The 21,051-nt window shown below is 54.1% G+C and overlaps 1 protein-coding gene across 2 annotated transcripts; it reads left to right on the top strand.

The window, feature by feature from the left end:
* The first annotated feature begins 413 nt into the window (after positions 1-413).
* Positions 414-19,887, top strand: TMEM98 (transmembrane protein 98). Of its 2 annotated transcripts, none has more exons than XM_074940381.1 (7): positions 414-685; positions 9,460-9,665; positions 11,298-11,429; positions 13,974-14,007; positions 14,724-14,839; positions 15,821-15,880; positions 19,419-19,887. In XM_074940381.1, the coding sequence occupies exons 2-7, from the start codon at positions 9,535-9,537 to the stop codon at positions 19,627-19,629; spliced, it is 684 nt and encodes a 227-aa protein (XP_074796482.1). In that variant the 5' UTR covers positions 414-685; positions 9,460-9,534; the 3' UTR covers positions 19,630-19,887. The 2 variants fall into 2 exon arrangements, with proteins under 2 accessions (XP_074796482.1, XP_074796483.1); XM_074940382.1 differs by having other exon boundaries at positions 414-616.
* Positions 19,888-21,051: the final 1,164 nt, after the last annotated feature.

Below are 21,051 nucleotides of genomic sequence, written 5' to 3' on the forward strand. Positions count from 1 at the left end.
GGCAGATAGGGAGGTAATTCAGTACAGAGATTCGAAGGTGACATTTAGGGTTTGGATTAGGAGTTTCCTGCTAGCTAGCCATGAAGCATCTGCTCAGTTGTTGTGGTTCTTTGTGTCTTTTTTAAATTATATCTGATTTATATTTCACAGAATATCAGAGTTGGAAGGGACCTCAGGAGGTCATCTAGTCCAACCCCCTGCTCAAAGCAGGACCAATTCCTAATTTTTGCCGCACATCCCTAAATGGCCCCCTCAAGGACTGAACTCTCAATCCTGGGTTTAGCAGGCCAATGCTCAAACCACTGAGCTATCTCTCCTCCTGAGAGGGCTCCCGGAATGCCTGTGCAGTGTGAGAGCAGCTGACCAGCAGAGAGCTCTCAGCCCCCAGTTGAGTCACTACCCTGTCAGGTTCGAGTCTGTTCAGTTTTACTCCTAGCACACATCAGCACACCAGCCAGGAATGCACCCAAGCCAGAGCACACGGTGCGGATAACGGAGTGGGCATGCCTCCACATTTAAGTAGCTGGGAGAGAGTCCATCTTGGTTGAAGGGAAAGCAAATTGTTTAACCAGCGCTGGCAAGTTGGACCCTTTTGTCTGACACAAAATATTTCCAGGTAACTGCACAGTGATCCAGGACTGAGGGCAGCCGGCAGCCTTGCTTCCAAAGGGGAAGGATCAGTTTGGTATGTGATCTGCATTGTTCTTTCCAGGGCTGTGTTTGAGCTGGGCTTGCTCATGAGAAAACACATTTTAAGGAACTTTCATGCAACTTAGCTTTAGTCCTTTAAAGCAAACTATTCAGCAAGTAAATGGCTAACCCTGAGCACTGCTTTGTTTTCACTCTGTGAGCAGTTTGGTAGCAGAAAAGACATTCAAACTGTAGCATTAATCCTATTAAAGAATTCAGACATTCCTAGGGGAGGCTGCACTTTGTCGATTGCTCTTTTCCCTCCTGGGAGTTAGAGAAGCCATCATGAAATCGAAATTCCTTTGCAATAAGTTATAAATTCACTCGAAAGGCCAGGCTGTTCTTTCCTTTCTCGTCGGGTCTCTAGCATGACTTTATAGGAAGGCTTTTGCTGATGATAGTGACAAGCAATTTTTGTTGCGGGGGAGGAGGGTGCTCTCTAAAATAAACTTAAAATGAGCCGAAGGCAGAATATGGAGTTAATATGTGAGACATCCCTTTCACAATACACTGAGAGGGAAATGTTTGTGGGCCAGGTTCTCAGTGTAAATCAGGACAGTTGCATTGTGGACGCACATTAGTTTCCACCAGCTGAGGATCTGGTCCAGTATGTTTAGAGCTTGGAGATCAGCTACAGTAAAACACAAAAATGACGGCTGGTCTCGGGGGTTTATTTGCAGTCTGTAGGTAGAATTCTGTTTGGAATTTCTTAGAGGTAGGCCCAACCCTGGGAAAATCAGTAGTGATTTCATTCTCGTGAGTAGCCACATTGTGTTTGCAGGGTGGGGCCTGAAATGTGCATCGTGAACCTGAATTACTCTCTGCAGCCATTTATCCAGGCCACCAGGCCAGACACATGGTTCCACCATCTAAATGGGAATATTACAACAGTGAAACTAGACCAGAAAAAACTTGCAACAGTAAGAGGGAGATTGCATTCACCCCAAAGCCGGGAAGTGGGGCGAGGTCCAGCCCCAGGCAGGGGACCCTAACTGTACTCCCTTTTACCACACTGTTGTTATATTTCATATGAGATGAGCACCCAGTGCTGGGCAGTAGAATATGGCAAATTGCGCTATGTAATTCCAGGCAGAAAATGACATGGTCAAAAGTGACCGTTACATATTTAAGCAGGGAGGACATCAAATGTTAAAGACAGAAATCTCAGCTGAGCCCAGAGCCCCACTGCACTCAGTGCTGAACAAACACAGAGCAAGAGACAGTATGGGACAGTATTACAAGCTAAATCGACAAAGCATGGGAGGGGGAAACTGAGGCATAGAAGGGTGACATGACTAACTTAAGCAGCTCACTGAAGGAGCCAGGTTAGAACTCAGATTTCTGAAAGCCCTGGACCACACTGCCTGCAAGTGCAGGTAAGCGCCTTTCTGTGCAGACCTTACAATGCAGCCTTTAACTGTGAGCTCACTGTCTTAACTTTCTGTCCTGGATAGCCCCATTGACTCCCATGCCTTTAATACTGAGCTAGCTTTAAAAAAACAAGGGATCAGGTGTCATCCCATGGTGCTTGTGAGCGCAGCAGGAGCCCAGGGGTTCAGTTCAGGATCGGCGCTTGTGCTGAGCTCTGCCTCAGCAGAAAGTTTTCTCCATTGTCCATTTCTTATTTCAGGATGGCCTAAATGGTTTCACGTTGCCACTACTGCCCTGGCTGCCAACGGGGGCGGGGGCGTGCACAGGAATACAAATTTGGCCGCTTTTGGAGGGGCACTTTCTGTGCCCCCTATGGCCGGAGGAGCTGGTTCTCCCCCACTGCCCCGTGGCCCCAGGGCTGGTGGAGCTCACTCTCCCCTGGCAGCTGGAGGAGCTGTCATCTCCCGCCCTGGGGCCCAGGGCCAGAGGATCTCGCTTTCCCTGCCCCGACCCTGGAGGAGTTCTGTGCCCCCGCTGATTGGGGGGGAGGCGCATGCCCCTGCTTGCCGCCCCACGCAAGCCCCTGAACATGGAACCATGCAGAGTGCTTTGTTAAACAGGCTCTGGATTCATTTGTTGTGGGTTTCTGAATTTCTCACCCGAATCAGTGAAAACAGCAGGTGAGTGTGGAAACCAGGTGTGCGGCCTGAAAGCTAGCGGTGACACCAGCTACTGCAACGGGGCGTTGATCCGCCTGGCATTGCTGGGGAGGATTTTTTAAAATAACAAGGGTTTTATGGGAGTGGGGGAGATTTGGCTTCTGGTGTTGGAGCACAGGAGGTGAGGGGCATGTGTTCAGCTTTGCTCCACAACCAGGAGACCTAGAAACTTTCTTTCTTTGCAAGGAATGCGCCTCTCATGATCACCTGACTCCGGCAGCTGGGGCTTGAGAGAACACCAAATGCTGATGATTTAACCACATGGGGAGGGGGGCAATGCTGGCAGGAGAAAGCAAGTGGTGAGCTCCCCAAAGGGAAGAACTAGGGGCTGTGGGCCCTGCCAGGGACAGGCCAGAGGGAGCAGGTGGGGGGGCCGATGTAGCAATAGGCCTGGGGCTCCTCTCTGAGCAGTCCCTCCCCCCATTCGCTGCAGTGCGGGTGACAGGCTGGTGGAGGTGCGCCCCTGCCGCCCCAGCCCTCCCAGCCAGGCAGCACCATCCCCGCTGGGTTTCCAGCAGCTGGGATATTAATCACTGGGGTAAAGGTCAGGCCGAGCTGCGGGTGTTTGCTCCATTTCCCGGCCCTGCGGAAGTGCTGGCGGCTGGCTGGCTGTGCTCCTCAGCAGTCAGGTAGGAAAACTTGGAGCTTTACTCCAGTTTATAGGATCGGACCATCCTTCTGAGCTCACCCTATGACCCTCCTTGCTCCCCCCATCCCGGCCTGCCCAGGTTCCCCAGGGCAGAGACCCCAAGGGCAGGCACCGGCCCTGCGAGAGCAGCAATAACCTGCTCTGCTCAAGGGCTCTGGGCTTGCAAACCAGATTGCCCAAACTCAGCTCGGCAGCTTGCCGAGCTCCCTACCCCTTTCGTGGGTCCCTCTGCCTGCAGGGCTGGGACTTGTCACTCTCTGTGCAGCTTGGAGGGAACCCACAGCACTTTGCACCTGGCGCTCCTGGGCTAGGCCTGGGTATCCCACGGTTTCTGGGCCATCTGGGCTGAGCCTGGGTATCCTGCAGTCCCTGGGCCGTCTGGGCCGGGCCTGGGTGGGGTCGGGGCTACCAGATCTCTGTGTGGTCTGGACCGGGAGTGGGTATGGGCGCTCCTGGATCCCTCGGCTGTCTGGGCCCCTGTGTAAATGTCTTTTTCTAACACACAACAAGGAACTCTGTTTGAATAGTGAACAGGACTCTTCCCCATGCTGCACTCCCCCTCCCAGCTCCCTGGTGCCCCAGCGTCTTTCTATACCTCTCAAAGAACAGTGCACATCCCCTCCCCGCCAGCCGGGGTGCTCAGGGATTCCCATGAAGCGTGTGCTCACGGGGTCAGGGACCTGTGCTATTTGGGCCCAAGCCAGGTCCAGACACTGATGGGCTCTGTGTGCTTGGGGCCTGGCCACAATACAGGTACTTCCACGGGCCTGTGCTGGGTGGGCCTGTCCCAGGGTCTGGGTGCTCCTGTGTCCCTGTGAAGCAGGCCCAGCGCTGGGCAAACAACAGTGGGAAGGCTGAGGGATGCCAGACAGAGACAATAAAGATACAATAATAACACAATCCTGATTTACCTGGGTTAAGGACTCCAGGATCTTCCCCTGACAAAGACCTGGGGCAATTTTCTGCAGCTTAGCAGATTCTAAACTAAGATTTTTGGAAAAGAAGCTGAAAACAAATCAACCAATAAAAAGAAGCCCCCTTGCAATTGCTCTGGGAGTTTCAAATATCTGGGGCAGGGCCACGGACAGAGCGACATGGAGCCGAACTTGGACTGAGGGCAGAAGCAGACAGAGGAAACAGAGCGGGGTTGGGGGGCCAGCCAGGACCAGTGAGGGAGAGGGACTGGGGTGACGAAGGCAGCCCCGCAAGTGTTCAGAAATCATGAGTCAGGCCTCAAAAGTTACAAGATTGGCTTAAAAATCACGAGATTTTAAAAAGCAACAAGTTTTGGCCAAGTCACCCAGCAAACAGAATGAGTTTTGCAGTGCCAGGAGTCTCCTCACAGTGCCAGCGTGACTGCTGCCCGCAGCTGGCTGGCAATTCGTTAGGCTGGCACTGGCCAAGTGCAAACAACGTCATATGGCCTTGGCAGACAGGTGATCATGAGTGAGAGCTGGCCAGGGGTCCAGTAACATCACCACGTCTGGCCTTGTCTCCGGAGCCTTTCTCTCTCCTCTGGCTCGTTCCGTCACAATACAAGCATGCTCTAGTCTCTCCCACCTTCAGAGAACCCACACTGGACCCCGTTTGCTCTCCACCTACCTTCCATCTCTACGCATGCCACTGAAACTGTTATGCCAACGTCTTTAATTACCTCTTCCAAGGCAAAGCTCAAAGCCTATGCTCCATCCTCATCAGCTGCCTTTGACACCATCAACCATGAAATCTTGTCCTCCCTTAGCTGCCAGGGCTCTGTCCTCTCCTTGTTCTCTTCATACCTCTCTAATTGCTCCTTCCATTTTTCCTTCGGTGGATCTTCCTCATCGCCTCTCCAGTTTCTGGGGGTTTCCACAGGGCTCCGTCCTTGGTCCCACACTTTATCTGTGGGCAGTCGCCCCCGCAAACAAATTCAGCAACTACCTTGGGGCTGGTGACTGATTCCCAGATCTACCTCTATGCTCCAGCCCTGTCCCCAGCCCAAACTGTCTCTCTGACGGCGTCTAGTGAATGGCTAGACATCAGCCCAAGCTCAACATGGCTAAACTCAGCTCTTAGTCTCCCCCCAGTTTTTCCCCATTACCTCCTTTCCCCATCACAGAAGACAGCACCACAATCCTTTCAATCTTTGAAAACTCGTGGCGAACGGGGGAAGTCCCGGATGACTGGAAAAAGGCTAATGTAGTGCCAATCTTTAAAAAAGGGAAGAAGGAGGATCCTGGGAACTACAGGCCAGTCAGCCTCACCTCAGTCCCTGGAAAAATCATGGAGCAGGTCCTCAAAGAATCAATCCTGAAGCACTTACATGAGAGGAAAGTGATCAGGAACAGTCAGCATGGATTCACCAAGGGAAGGTCATGCCTGACTAATCTAATCGCCTTTTATGATGAGATTACTGGTTCTGTGGATGAAGGGAAAGCAGTGGATGTATTGTTTCTTGACTTTAGCAAAGCTTTTGACACGGTCTCCCACAGTATTCTTGTCAGCAAGTTAAGGAAGTATGGGCTGGATGAATGCACTATAAGGTGGGTAGAAAGCTGGCTAGATTGTCGGGCTCAACGGGTAGTGATCAATGGCTCCATGTCTAGTTGGCAGCCGGTGTCAAGTGGAGTGCCCCAGGGGTCGGTCCTGGGGCCGGTTTTGTTCAATATCTTCATAAATGATCTAGAGGATGGTGTGGATTGCACTCTCAGCAAATTTGCGGATGATACTAAACTGGGAGGAGTGGTAGATAGGATACAGAAGGACCTAGACAAATTGGAGGATTGGGCCAAAAGAAATCTGATGAGGTTCAATAAGGATAAGTGCAGGGTCCTGCACTTAGGATGGAAGAACCCAATGCACCGCTACAGACTAGGGACCGAATGGCTAGGCAGCAGTTCTGCAGAAAAGGACCTAGGGGTGACAGTGGACGAGAAGCTGGATATGAGTCAGCAGTGTGCCCTTGTTGCCAAGAAGGCCAATGGCATTTTGGGCTGTATAAGTAGGGGCATAGCGAGCAGATCGAGGGACGTGATCGTTCCCCTCTATTCGACACTGGTGAGGCCTCATCTGGAGTACTGTGTCCAGTTTTGGGCCCCACACTACAAGAAGGATGTGGATAAATTGGAGAGAGTCCAGCGAAGGGCAACAAAAATGATTAGGGGTCTAGAGCACATGACTTATGAAGAGAGGCTGAGGGAGCTGGGATTGTTTAGTCTTCAGAAGAGAAGAATGAGGGGGGATTTGATAGCTGCTTTCAACTACCTGAAAGGGGGTTCCAAAGAGGATGGCTCTAGACTGTTCTCAATGGTAGCAGATGACAGAACGAGGAGTAATGGTCTCAAGTTGCAATGGGGGAGGTTTAGATTGGATATTAGGAAAAACTTTTTCACTAAGAGGGTGGTGAAACGCTGGAATGCGTTACCTAGGGAGGTGGTAGAATCTCCTTCCTTTGAGGTTTTTAAGGTCAGGCTTGACAAAGCCCTGGCTGGGATGATTTAACTGGGAATTGGTCCTGCTTCGAGCAGGGGGTTGGACTAGATGACCTTCTGGGGTCCCTTCCAACCCTGATATTCTATGATTCTATGATTCTAATCCTGCCCGTCACTCAGGCCTGGAAACTGGGCGTCCCTTGATTCAGCCCTTTCTCTCTCTAGGTCCTCACATCAGTCTGTCTAAATCTTACTGGCTCTTTCTGCAGAACATTTCTCAGCTCCGGCCTTCCCTGTCCCCAGAGCTGGAGCGCTGGTCCAGGCTCCCATCCTATGGCATCCTGCTCACCACAACATCTTCTTGGCTGGCCTTGGCGCGTGCCGTCCTGCCCCGCTCATGTCCGTTCAGAAAGCTGCTGCAGAGTTCATTTCTCAAGCCTATTGCTGTGATCGCATCTCCTTCCCCGTCGCATCCAGCATAAGCCGCTTGCCTTCATTCAAGTCCCCAGTCCCCACTATACCTAGCATCTCTCGTTCGCTATCACAATGGCAACCCTCGCCTCTGAGCAGCCCAGGAGCCCAGCCTCCATCACCCCTGCTGCTCCTTGTGCTTGGGAGGGCCCCCCCGAGTGCCTGCTAAGCCGCCCCGTTGGTCAGGCCCTCCTCAAAACTCTCCTTTGCTATGATGCCTGCAAAAGACTTGACCTGCACTAGGCTGACGGTGATCTTGGACCACTGCCCGACCTGCTGACCAGGACTGCCTCATTGTTCCCCTGTGCCCCCTTGTCTGTCTGTCTCCATCTGTTGCTTTGTGTCTCATACTGAGATTGTCAGCCCCGTGGGGCAGAGCCCACCTTGTGTACAGCGCCTGGCACAGCCAGGCCCTGAGCTGCTCCTGGGTGCTGCCCGAACCATAACAGTCACGCTGGGGAAACGTGTGAGGCGGAGACCAGGCCTGAGGTGCCCGACTGCACACATAGGGCTGCTTCAGCCGAGCTGGCTCAATGCCAGGGTACAGGGCTTTGGGAACTCTGCCCTGGCACTCTGCTGGCGCCGTGACAATTGTGCTGGTTACGCTCGGAGCGGGGCGTCTCTGTGACTGGCTGGGGAAGACCTGACCCTGTCCTAACTAAGTGGTTTGTAACGAATGCTCCTGCGAGGCAGCGTTTAGCCAGGTCACTGGGAGGTGTCGCAACCTGAGCTTCACCTTTACAGACCTTGTGTCTGTGGCAGGCAGTGTGGTCTAGAGGGTAGGGCCCTGGCATGGGAGTCAGGGAACCTGGCTTCTATTTGTGCTCTGCCGGTGACCTCGGGCAAGTCCCTGCCCTTTCAATTGTCAGTTCTCTGGGGCAGGGGCTGTCTCAGGGGGTGTTAGCGCCTGCACAATGGGGCCCTGCGCTTGGGTGAGGTCTGCAGGTCCCTTCATAGAATAAGTAATAACCATGCTTGTGGGTTACTCGGTTAGCTGCCATGCTCGGTGTTCCGGCGCGAAGGTGGGCGCCAGTCACTCTGGCCCTGATTAGAGCTCACAGGTCACCAGGTCTGACCCAGTTGTTCGTAGAGTTTAAGGCCAGAAGGGGCCATCAGAGCCTCCAGTCTGAGCCCCTATGCAGCACCGGTCACCAAACCCCACCCAGTTGCCTCTGCACTGAGTCCAATGCTATGGATTAGACGAAAGCATTACAGCCCTCCAGAGAGTGAACTGCAGTGTGCCACAGGCAGAGAACGGGGACACCGAGGTGCCAGCATGCCAAGGCCTCTGCAGTGGCAGGGAATTGATTAGTGGGGTGTGAACAGATGATCCGAGCAGGTGAACCATGCCCCACACTGCAGAGGAAGGTGAATCCCTCCCTTCCCCCAGGTCCTGCCAATCTGATCTGGGGGAAAATTCTTCCCGAGCCTGAAGAAGATGATCAATTAGACCCTGAGCATGTGAGCAAGACACACCAGCCAGGCATCTGAGAGAGAGGATTCTCTGTACCATCTCAGAACCCGTCTCCAGCAGCATCCATCTCTGATGCTTCAGAGGAAAGAAGAAAAAATAACCCAGACTGCATCAGGGGAAAAAAATTTCCCTCCTGACCCCAGCAGGCGACAGGCTGAAGCCCTGAAGCATGAAATTGAGAACATAAGACATAGAACTGGAATGAACCCCCTGGGCCACTGAGCCCAGCCTCACACCACAGGCCACTGCGTCATACAGTCCCACTGGTCAGTTCCTGGCCAGCTGCTCTCCTCTCGCTGTGTAACTTGACCTGACGCATTAGAGCTCCCAGAAATGTTTCCAATTTTGACATTTCTACGAAGTTTGGAATTTTGAACAATTGAAAAATATATGGGAAATTTGGGTGAGAATCCCTCTCTCCCCTGCCCCATTCATTCTTTGGCCCGCTATAGACGGATCCTATCGAGTCGTAAGGAGCTTGGAGTGTTCCATTCTGAAATTGGAAACAATGGGGGGAAAGTCTCAGAAATGGTTGTGAAATGTTTCCCCATGTTTCCCTGGCCAGCCATCTCTCTACGGAGACATTTGCTTCTTTAGAGGTTTCCAGATCATCGGAGCAGCGGTGGGTCATGACGCTTGCTCTCTGGGCGCTCACTCCGTGCTGCTTTGTTCCAGATCCAGCGTTTCTGGAGGTGCCTTACGGGATGGAACTGCACATCTGACTGCGCCCAGGAGAGCAGCTTGTCAGCAATGGAAACCGTGGTGATAGTTGCCATCGGCGTGCTGGCTACTATCTTCCTGGCGTCCTTCGTGGCGCTTGTGGTGGTTTGCAGGCAGCGCTACTGCCGGCCCAAGGATCTGCTGAACCATTACGATACCAAGTAAGTGTCCAGCCCCCTCCTCCACTCGCACCAAATTAATAGGGAGGAAGCAAAAAGAATGTTGGAAAAGCGGAAGGAAGGGCCGAGTGCCTGCAGATTTCAGAGCTGCTGGTACGGATGAGCCAGTGCTCTGTGCACCAGAGATGCCCTGCAGAACCTTCCACGGCCAGGTCAGGCTGTCTACCCAGCTTGACAGCCACAGCAGTGAGCGCCTCTGCCGGCAGCAGTGTGCCGGGGCCGGGGGAGTGATCTGGTGTCTGACAACGGACACAGAAATGGCCAGAGAACTAAGGCAGAGAGCGTGACGGCAGAGAAAAGCCTTGTCCTCATTAGAAAACTGTATGGCTTTGACTGCACTGCTGGCCTAAGGCAGTGCACCCCGGGGTGCGGATGTGGTTGCCTGGAGATCAAAGTGCTTTACGAAGTGGGAAGGGGAATAGATACAAGGCACCTTTATCCCAGTGTAACCACATCCAGGCCAGTGGGGTGCATTGCCTTTGGCCAGGGATCCGCTCCCCCGAACCGCCAGCGTTATATAAACCTGGGGGTCGGACAGGTGTAAGGAGAAACTCAGATCCCATTGAAAATCAATCAGAGCAGAGCGCCCGTCTCCCTTACGCTCCTTTGAAAACCAGCATAGATGGTTTCTTTGCATTTCTGGTCCCCGCCCGGCAGGCGGAGGAGGAGAGAGAGAACAAAGCACAGGAGACAGATGTGCAGTCCCGTCACTTTGTGCATGACCGGAAGGTGCTCAGATGCTGGGGTGGTGAGGAACGTACAGAGACTAGACTAGACTCAACTAACATTTGTATGTGGCAAGGAGACTATTCCCCAGTGGACGAGTCTGCGCACGATGAGAACAACAGGCTGCCACCGGCATTGAGCACACTTTGGGGCAGGAATCTGAACTGACCACTGACCCCGTCCCGCTCTGTCAGCTCAGCCTGTGCAGACTCAGGGACGCTCAGTCGGTTCTGAGTGTCCCAGGTGGCGGTTATCCCCGGGGTAACAGAACGGAAAATCCAGGTGGGTCAGTAATAGTGTTTCTAACGTTTCCAAGAGAGAATTTCTTGCAGAACCCGAAGGGCCACACCCGCCAGAGCCCAGCACCTTGGGACATCATTTACACCCAGGCAGCATGCTGCGTGCCCACCTTCTGAAAAGCAGGACCCATGGGGCAGTCTCAAGTTGGGCCCCCAAAATCACAGGTCACTTTTGAAAATCTTGGCCAGATGCAGCTGAAAGTAGAGGGCTCTAACAGCTCAAACTCTGCCATTGACAAAGGGAGTTAGGCACCTAAATGTCTTTGAGGCTCTGGGCGTTAGGCACTCTTGGATATTGTCCCCTCAGGCTCTTCGGTCACTTTGGGCCAGACTTACAAAGATGGTCGGGCACCCAAAGCTGAAACTAGGAGCTGGGCAGGATTTTCAAAAGCACCTAGGCAAGTTAGGTGCTAACTTGTATTGAAATCCATGGGGCTTGGGCACCAACCTGTTTGGGCACTGCCCCTAGGTGCCTACAGTCCTTTTTAAATCTGGCCCTTGGGTGCTTAGAAAACGTGCCCCTTAGTTATTGCCATCACGACTGCCCCCCTGTGCCAGGTGCTGAATGACCCATTCCTGTTTGTTCCAGACCGATCGTCGACCTTATTGGGGCGATGGAGACGCAGTCGGAGCCCTCGGAGCTGGAGCTGGACGACGTCGTGATAACAAACCCCCACATCGAGGCCATTCTAGAGAATGAGGACTGGATTGAAGATGCTTCGTAAGAATTTCAAAGCTGCCTCTTGGGTGATCTTTAGAACGGGCTCCCGAGCTCTGCCTAGTTACCTGCCTTGGCTCCAGGATGGTCGCCTGCTGCCTGGGCCAAAGCCTGCCTTGGAAGCATGCTTTTATCAAGAGCAAAATCATTTACTGTAGGCAGCAGGATGGTCTAGTGGAGCAGCCTTGGCCTAGGTATCAGGAGACCCAGGTTCTAGCCCCAGCCCTCCCCCTCTGGCTGAGTAGATTGTAAACTCCTTGGGGCAAAGCCCGGTCCCCAGGCGCTGCTCTAATACAATGCACAGTCATTCAGGGCCCCACTGCCTAAAGGCAGAGCCTGCATATCTCTTGAGCTATGAGTGCAGCTGTGCAAAGCCAGGTGTGTTCAGGGCCCTAATTTGCAACTCCAGATACTTGTGGTACAAAGCCCTGGCCACAATGTTTGTGCCCAGGTGCAAAAATGGAAGCCAGGTCTGGAGTCTCTGACTTGGTTCCAAGTGCTCTGAGCCGTTCCTTGTCAGGGTGGTTGGTGGGGTTTAGTGTGAGGAATTTTCCTTGGTGTGGGTGTGATTCTTCTTCGAAACACAGACCCTAGAGGTGGGGGGTTAACAAGCTAGTAAAGATTCAGAGACTTGAAGGCCAGAAAGGACCCTCCTCTAGTCCAGGGTCCTGCCTAGCCCAGAGGATCACAGAGGCTGAGGTTAAGGCCAGAAGGGGCCACCAGACCATCCAACCCAGTGGTTCCTGTGTTAGGTGCGAGACTCACCAAGGGACTTAGGCTCTGATCTGTCTCTTTAAGCATCTACATCCAGCATCTGAGCACTGCTGACGCTCAGACACGCTGCTCAGCTGCTACCTCGCCCTGGAGGCACCTTGATCCCCACAGGAGTCTCAGGCGATGTCTCCATGATGGGGGCGGTAGGAGCAGAGTCCGGTGCCATAGCTTCGCCAGCATAACCCTGTAGTGCAGATGCAGCCTGCAGCTCTGGAAGGGGGTTTTCCATCCACCTCCCTGAGCGACGGGAGCTAGGGGGTTAGGCTGGCATAGCTCCGGCTATGCACTAAGCTGCCTGTGTCCTGACGTTGTCCCCCCCGACCGACATGTGCCCCATGCCTACGCCTCAGCGTGATTCTCAGACCATGAGAGGTGTCCATGCAGCAGGTGTGCTGGGAGCACGCCGACCCCCATGCAGACTGCTAAGAAGTAATGGAGAGGAGGAGGATGCGTGTGGTGGGAACACACAGCCCCGAGGGTGGGGTGCTCACAGGGGAGTGGGAGACCCATGTTTGCACTCTGGCTCTGCCTGTCAGGTAACAGGGATCTGAACTCTGGCACTCACACCGTCTGTGCCCTCGGACCAGGCGAGAGAGTCCAGGGCGTGCTCCCTCCCTCGTGATACATTGAGTTAGGTGTTCAAAATGGAAGGGCTCCGACGGGAGAGACTGAGAGAACCTCACCCAGCATGTGCAATAGCCTGGTGGTCAGGGCACTCCCCTGAAACGTGGCAGGGCTGAAAGCAAGTCCCTGTCCCCAGGCAGAGTAGGGTTTGGAAACGGGTCTGCACACCTCAGGGGAATGCACTGATCCTGGGCTGCTGGCTGTAGCCAGGCAGAGTCTCTCGCTCTCTCTGGTTTAGCATAAGAAAGGGCTGGCCTGGCTCGGGCACACACTCCAGGACAGCCAGGGTCCACGCTGTGAATCCCGAGGGAAGGGAGGCATCTCCCTCTGGCCTGTCAGGCAGACACCACAGCACAGAACTATAGGGACCGATTTGCCCAAGTAAGCTGGTGGATCTGGGCCCTAAGCCCTGCACCTGTCCTCTGCATCCACTCCCTGCTCTGCTGGCTGGCCACTGAGAATCCCAGTCTTAGGTGCCGAGCCTTCCCTTTGCATTGTATGGGGCCCATGGGCACTTAGCTTGGGGCTGTGGATTCCGCTGGGTGGCAGGGCACCTCCAGCCGATGCTCCGGTGCTGAGCAGAGCAGCATCCGAAGGCCCTCGGTGACATTAGCCGCACGCTCAGAACACCTCCGCTGGGAAGAGAGCTCCAGCCTTGGGTGAAAGAGTCACGTGAGGGAGAACCCACCTCCTCCCTCAGCAGGCGGTTACATGACCCGCGCTGCAGCAACACGCGCTACAGCGACAGAAGCGGGTTTTCCACCCCCTCGAGAGGCACTGGCTTGGGAGGTGGAAGAATTCCACTGGCAACTTAGCCGTGTCCACACTGGGCTTAGTGTGGTTTAACTGCGTCTCTCAGGGGGTGAATTTTTCACATTGCTCAGTCACGTAGGCAGGTTGACCTCAGTTTTAGGTGAGGACCAGGCCTTCCCACCCTGTTAGACAAGTGCACCCTGCTTCCAGCCGGATCGCTAAGGGCTAGGTTGTGAAGTAACATTGTGATGATACCTGAGTGAGGTCTGCGATGAGTTCTGCTCTGTGGAGCCCATGGTAAATGCTTAGCTGATGAAGTTTCGGCTGGTGGACAGAAGAAGAGCTGGTAACAAGACAGACAGCTTTCCTGACCAAAGACGTTCTCTTTCTTCACAGGGGCCTGGTCTCTCACTGCATCGCCATCCTAAAGGTAAGTCTCCCACAGAACTGCCTCCCCCACGTATTAACCCATGCTGCTGTGCAGGGAATCAGCGCCAGGAAATAAGCAAGGGGCCTGGAGGATTCTCTGAGAGGCTTTGGGCTCGATCCACACAGGAGATTTACCCTCCAGCGTGGCAGCTCTTAAGGAATCCACAGCCCCGGGCCAGGCCCCCAGGCTCCCTGTACGATGCATGGGCAGAGCTGGGCACCTTAGAATGGGCTTCTCAGAAGCCAGAGAGATGATCAGGGAGCCACCTACACTAGCCAGCAGGAAATGCTGAGGGGAGAGATGGGGCCTAAGCCCTACCCCCTAAGGGATTTGGGCACCCATCTCTCTGCTTGGGATTCTCAGCTGAGACCCCTCTCCTGGGGCCAGCTCAGCCCGGCGTAGTCACTGTGCCCTTATGCCAAATACCCACTGGTTAGCTCCCCTGGGATGTAGGAAACCCAGGTTGCAGTCCCCACTCCGCCTGGCTGGGAGCAGGGACTCAAACCCAAGTCTCCCCTCCCACAAGGAGGTGTTTGGGGGTGGGAGTCCCACCAGCTCTCCTGCTGAAGTTGTTCTACGGCGTATGAAATTTGTAAATAGTCATTGGCCTGAGAGCTGTGTCTCCCAGGGAAGCACCCTAACCACTTGGCTGCCAAGTCCTTCCCTCTCGCTGGCCTCTAATGAGCCAAGCTGATCACTTCTCGCACTCTCAACAGATTTGTCACACTTTGACAGAGAAGCTCGTTGCAATGACAATGGGCTCTGGGGCCAGAATGAAATCCCCCGCGAGCCTGAGTGACATTATTGTGGTCGCAAAGCGGATCAGCCCCAGGTAAGTGGAGGGGATTGGCAGTCTGTTTCGGCTGGGGGCATACAGCTTGAACTTGATCTGCAGTTCCAAAGGGCCGGCAACTCCTGGAAACATCAGGCATTTGCAATAGCCCCTGAATGACAGCATGGGCAAATTCACAGTAGTGCTGACCCCAAACATTCAAAACTCATGTGAGGTTTCAAATCTCATGAGATCTTAACAATAATAAATGGCTTTTGATTTGCTGTTTGGTCTTTGAGCCATTGGGGTCCCATTCCCAAGCCTTTCTCCACAGCCACAGGGGCTAGAACCTTCCTTGTTTTTTTTTTTAAATGCAAGCTGAGAGTCTCACCTAATCACAGGACTCCAGGAGCTGGGGCTTTAAGAAAAACACCAATTATCAATGAGACTTGGCAATGCTGTGTGGCTCTTCCTGTCACTTGTCACTTTAAGGATCAAAACCAACACTTTGCGTTTCAGCCAGAAAGCAAGCTGGAAGCCAGTGCCATCTGTGACAGGGCTCAAGATCCGATTTCCCAGGGCTCAGCACCCACAACTGGGGCCAGATTCTCAAAAGAGCTCTGCTCCAGTTAGGCACCTCAATAAGTGTCTGGTTTGGCTGGGGATTGGCATATGAGTCTAAAAGCCAAGCTCCCGTTGGCCTCCAGTGGGCCTTGTGCTCCTAAATCACTTAGACACTTTTGAAATGGTCACCCTTTGATCTCAGTGGGGGCCGCTGGGCAAGAGGCACTTTTGCAGATCTGGGCACTACTCCCTTGAGCTGCCAAATGGGAGCTGGACTCTTATGAAATCAGCCCCCCCCCTTGTGGGAACTCCTGCGACGCTGACTCTAGGTGCCTTTCTGCACTGTAGGGGTTCACAGCCAGAGGGAGAGATGCCAGGCTCTAAAATGTGCTTGCTGAGGGAAAAAGCCAAACCACTACCAGGGCACTTGCAAAATACGGTGAGAAACAAGCAACGCTCGCTCTCTCTTCCCCCTAGGGTGGATGATGTTGTGAGGTCAATGTACCCGCCTCTGGATCCCAAGCTTCTGGATGCACGGTAAGCTCTGGGTGAGGTTCCCAAAGACACTGGCTCTTAGGGTGTCATTCTTTAGCCACAGGAGAACAGCATCAAGGGACACATCCCCACAAGAATGCCCCATAGCCCAGTGGTGAGGATACTTCCCTGGGGGGTGGCTGATTCCTGTTCAAATCCCTTCTCAGCAGGCAGAGCGGGACTTGAACTGGGGTCTTCCCCACATCCCTGGGGAGCAGCCTAATCCCTTGGCTAGAAATGATGAGGGGGGTCTTCCTGCCAGCTCCTCTCCCACTGCCATTGTACATCAGTTCTTTAGGGCCCCGAGCAAGAAGGCACACTCCGAGCACGCCTGCCGGCTTGGGTCCCACAGGAAGTTAGGCGGAGGGTCGCCTGCCTTCCTGCAGTTCACACGTCCCGCTGGGACGTCTGGATGCCGAGTGGGGGCTGCAGTGCATACGCACGCAGGCAGAAACATGGGCACCCAGACAGCTGGTACTGCAAAAATGTGGTGCCTAGAGGGTTTAGGCACTTACAGAGTTTGACAGCTGCTGAGCGGGGGACTCGTGAATCCCAGTTAGGCCTGATTCTGGGACTTAGGTACCTACCCTGGCAGTTAGGTGCCCGCGTCCTGTTGCGGACAAGCTCCGTATGATTATTTATATTCCTACGTTGCTGCCCTGGTGGAGTTTACGCCTTGCTCTGGCACACACATTCCTTCCCAGCGCTCCAGGAGAAGCTAATGCTATGGAAACATGCTGTTTGCATCCATCCTGAGGGCCCGATCCTGGCCTTTCCCAGACTTCCCCCAAGAGCGAGGAGCAGCTGGGTCATGGGAGTGAATTAGTGTGTGGGCTGTGGGAAGGTGCTCACGCCCCAGGAGATGAGTAAGGTCTGCCGCACTTGCATGCAGGGCTCTGGCATGTTACCACCACTGACCCACGATCAGGGTCAGTGCCCCACTCTGAGAGTCACAGCTTGGCCCTTGCCTCCCCCTTGCTCGAAGGAGATGTTTCCTGGGCCAGCCCCTCCCCTATGGCAGGTGCCGGCTCCTCCAGCACAGCTGAGCCTGGGTTGGGGATGGAGTCCCAGCTCCAGCCGCTCCCCGCCCGCCTGCCCGCTCCTCACCCACATGTGAGGCCCATATTGGCTGCACTCTGCGGCATGTTGGTGATGCAGGTGGAGCGCACAGTGGGATACAGGGTCCCATTCACCTCCATAGCCCCCTGCGTGGGCACAGGCCGCGGGTCGTAATTTAATGACCTCGAGGTGATCAGCTTGGGCTGGAGAAAAGGGGAAGGATCCAAAGAGACACTTGACATGTACAGAGGGCCGCGGCCCTACAGGCACCACCAGGATGGAAGCAGCGTCCTGGTGTAACGCACACTCATCCTGGGTGTGGGTTACACTGGCAGACGGGCACATCTCTGCACGGCCATCTGCAGCCAAGAGACAACTGCTGTCCTCTGGGCCATTGTCAGGAGCTGGGCCGAGCATGCTGGGTATAGAGCCATCGGCGGCAGCCATCTTTACGAGTGAGATAGCGGCCATCTTTGCTGAGGGCAGGAGCAGCTTTGTGCCCATGGGGCAGCTCCTGGCCCATTGTAACTTGTGGGAAACAGCAACCATTGGGAGGGATGGTTTAATGGCCAAGAGAGAAATGAACAGCATTAATGGCCTGTCTTAACTGCAACTAGTGCCCTCCTAGGTGCATTTGTCACTCGTCTGCAGCGAGCTTAACTGCATGGAAAGTGGGCAGGACACAGATGGGCCGTTTATTAGCAAAAGAGGTGGGAGAAGGTGAGACGCTGCAGACGTTTCTTTTCTTAGAGTTGATTGAAAATCTCTCCCCGCTAATACGCACAGATTCTGTGCCGCGCACTAGGGGAGGGTACGCTAGGTTCTGCTGCCTCCAGAACAAAGAGGTTAAAGAACAATAATTGTGACAGATGTGCCCAGGGGCCGACTGAGAACAGGGCTTGGTTTGCACGGGGCTGGCCAAACAGTCCCAGTGTTACGTGAAAACACAAACCCAGCCTTAACGTAGAAACATAAATGTGACAGTTCTCGGGGTACCCAGGACTGTGGGTCACCTTGTTCCTCCCCTGCCTTCAGCAAGAGGAAAAATTACTTGAGCTTTACTGGGTGTCAACTCCCTGACACTTCCAGTCTGTTGGCCCCCCAAACCATCTCCCCAGGGCCGTGCCAGCCCATACTTTGCCTTGCCAGTTAATAAGAGGTGCATCCCACCCTCTGAGCCCCTTGGTAGTGTCCCCTGTAGTATCCAGTCCCTTGTCCACTGAGCTCTCAAAGAATAGCACGTTTGCTGCCTCCCAGGAACAGGGCATGAAAGTGTGAATGACTCAAGTCAGGATCATCGCCCTGTAAAACACCCAGCACTGGGGTATTGTTATAGCGAAATCAACAACATGCTTATTAGCAGAGATGAGAGCTTCAAGCGCTAGTGAGCAAAGGTACCGGAAACCAAAGGCTCCCTCGAAAACCAAACCCGAACGCAACGTCTAAAGCCTAAACTTACCAAGCTACGTTCTGGCTAAGGCCATTTCTTGCACCCAAATGTCCGCTGTGGCATTACCCGCCAGGGCAGGCCAGCATCCTGTTTTCATGAATGGAATCAGGCTGTCCAGTTCCTGCCTGGGAGTGTCTCTTTGTCTTCTGCTTGTATCCCCAGAGGTCATTGTTTGTCCTCAGAGACAGTAAGACCCCCCCATTGCTTGTTCCCTGGAGCTCTCTTCCCTGCTGATGTCCCATTCCTCTGTCCACCTCATCTGTAACTGCGGCTTCCCTTGTGCGAGCTCACAATGCTGAATTAGACAGAGATATGCCTCTGACCTCCTGTCTGGAAAACACCTGCCTTCCTCTTTGGTTGGTGACAGATGTTAAAGCATAGTGTCAGTGCCCACACCTCACTCCTGACACTGCACCTGTGCAACCATTGTACACCAAGATTAACACCCACTCTGACCGAGGAACTCCCGGGACATCACTAATGGAGAAGTGCCAGGAAAGTGGTGCACTAGGGCAGTGAGTTTGCTAGGCCTGCCAGGAGCTGCTATTACACCACAGTGAACACCATGGACCTCTGTGTCCCAACACAGGACTGCTGGGTTTATGCGGTGCCTGGGGCTTGGGCCACTACTGCAGTAGTCCTAATACCTCTATATAATAACACCACCGCTTGGCTCCTGCGTCACGCTCAGGGTGCATTACAAAGGAAATCCGTACAAGTATCCCTAGTGTACAAAGGGGGAAACTGAGGCACAGAGCAGGGCAGTGACTTGGCCATGGTCACCCACAGGCCAGTGGCAGAGTCAGGCCTAGAACCTAGGTCTCACATCCCAGTCCACTAAGCTATCCACTCGGCCACACTGACTCCTGCTGAGAGATTAATAAAGCTACTGGTTGATAAAGCCCCTTTTTGGCATGTCCCGTCCCATCCAGGGGAGGGTGCAGCGGCCAGACCTCCTGCCCAGGCGCTGTGGTACAGAGCCCTGGTGTTGTTGTCCCCAAGACTTGTAACAGCATCCCGGTTGCCTTGCAGGACAACAGCCCTGCTGCTGTCTGTCAGCCACCTCGTCCTGGTGACCAGGAACGCCTGCCACCTAAGCAGTGGCATGGACTGGATCGACCAATCGCTGTCTGCCGCGGAGGAGCACATGACGGTGCTGCGCGAAGCTGCTCTGGCCACCGAGCCCGAGAGAAGTGTCGCAGGGGGCGCAGAAAACTTCCTGCAGGAGCAGTCTGCCATCTGACGGAGGTGGCACGGCCTGCCCCGGTGAGGGCTGACGCTCCATGTTCTCAGGGCATCCAGGCCGCTGCTCGGTGCACTGAGGGGGTCAATTATTTGCATGAGCCATGCAGAGCTATTAGTATATTGACACTGAACTGTTACCAGAGGTAGCTAAGGCAAAGCGCTTCTGCCGGTCCCCTGCTGCTTTGTAGTTTGGTTGAAGTGGGGCTCTGATTAATAAAATCCCATGAGAAATCAGACCGTGGGAGGGGTTTCTTAAGCTGATACCAGAGGCTGCTCCTGTTTCTAAATACACCCCAGGCTGAAGCTCAGTAAACTCTGGCCCCCATCCTGCGGCTGCTGCAGCGCTCTGCAGCGCCTCAGCTGCTAGGAAGTTGCTGCAAAGCTGATTTAAGGGGTTTCCAAGGAAGATCCCCTGCCTGGCACCAGCGGGTTCCCCAGGAGTAGGGCTGGCACAGTAGCCCTGCACCACCTCCTCCAGGCAGTCCCCAGCGTAAGGCCACCAGGGACAGGAGGAGATGTGTTAGCGGAGGGAGCAGGCATGCACTGGGCCCTGCTAGTCTGGGGCAATGGAGCAGCCCATGGGAGGCTGTTCAATGGCGCCATAGGGTATCCCAGCCAGACCGTGTCCTGGAGGAGCAATGGTGGCATAACCCTGCCCCACCCCCTGCCCATCCCTCTCACACGCTACATCTCCTGAGAGGCACAGACTGGCCTTCTGGGAAACGGTGAAGCTTCTTATCAGCCCAGGGCAGTGCTCCCTGGGGACCAAGATAAAGCACGTTGGGACAAGCTCACCAGCTGGCTTGTCTGGGAGCTTGGAGAGCATGGGGGAGGAGGGGAAGCAGGGTTCTGTAATGTAATGTACGAAAATGCTTATTAAAATCATTGAGTCTTTGGAGACAAAACCAGACAGACGCCGAGAGAGACACATAGACAGACACAGACAGACACAGAGACATAGCTAGCCATGACACACAGACATAGACAGACAGACAGACACAAAGACAAGAGACGTAAGTGGGCACTGCCCTGCACTGGTGAATTCCACTCAGCAGAGGGAAGCCGTGAGATGCACCGAGAAGCCCAGGGCTGGAAGCCAACAAGCGCAGAGACCCAGACCCTGCCCAGAAGTCACCTTCTGTCCAGCCAAGGCCAGGGTGTTCCCAGGCGTCCGGCAGAGGACAGCAGTGACAGCCTGGCTGGGAGGGCGTGGAGCAGGGATCTGCACCCCTCACCCATCCCGAGTCAGACACAGACAAAGGGGCAGGCGGTATTCTGCAGTTGAGCGTCACTTTCTGTTTAAAGGTGGATAATTCCAGATGCTCTGAAACCTGTGTGCGTATTAGCTTGAAATTTGCTGTGCCATATGGGGGTGCAACGCAGGGCGAGTGGTCCAAATTTGCGATTATTTGAGCAACAG

The sequence above is a fragment of the Natator depressus genome, chromosome 27 (assembly GCF_965152275.1).
Source record: "Natator depressus isolate rNatDep1 chromosome 27, rNatDep2.hap1, whole genome shotgun sequence".
NCBI classification, from domain to species: Eukaryota; Metazoa; Chordata; order Testudines; family Cheloniidae; genus Natator; species Natator depressus.

Bases quoted from the DNA above. Each gene is read 5' to 3' on its own strand.
- TMEM98 (XM_074940381.1), top strand. From the start codon at position 9,535: ATGGAAACCGTGGTGATAGTTGCCATCGGCGTGCTGGCTACTATCTTC. The intron at 11,430-13,973 runs GTAAGAATTTCA...CTTTCTTCACAG, and splicing joins GACTGGATTGAAGATGCTTC to GGGCCTGGTCTCTCACTGCA. The intron at 15,881-19,418 runs GTAAGCTCTGGG...GTTGCCTTGCAG, and splicing joins CCCAAGCTTCTGGATGCACG to GACAACAGCCCTGCTGCTGT.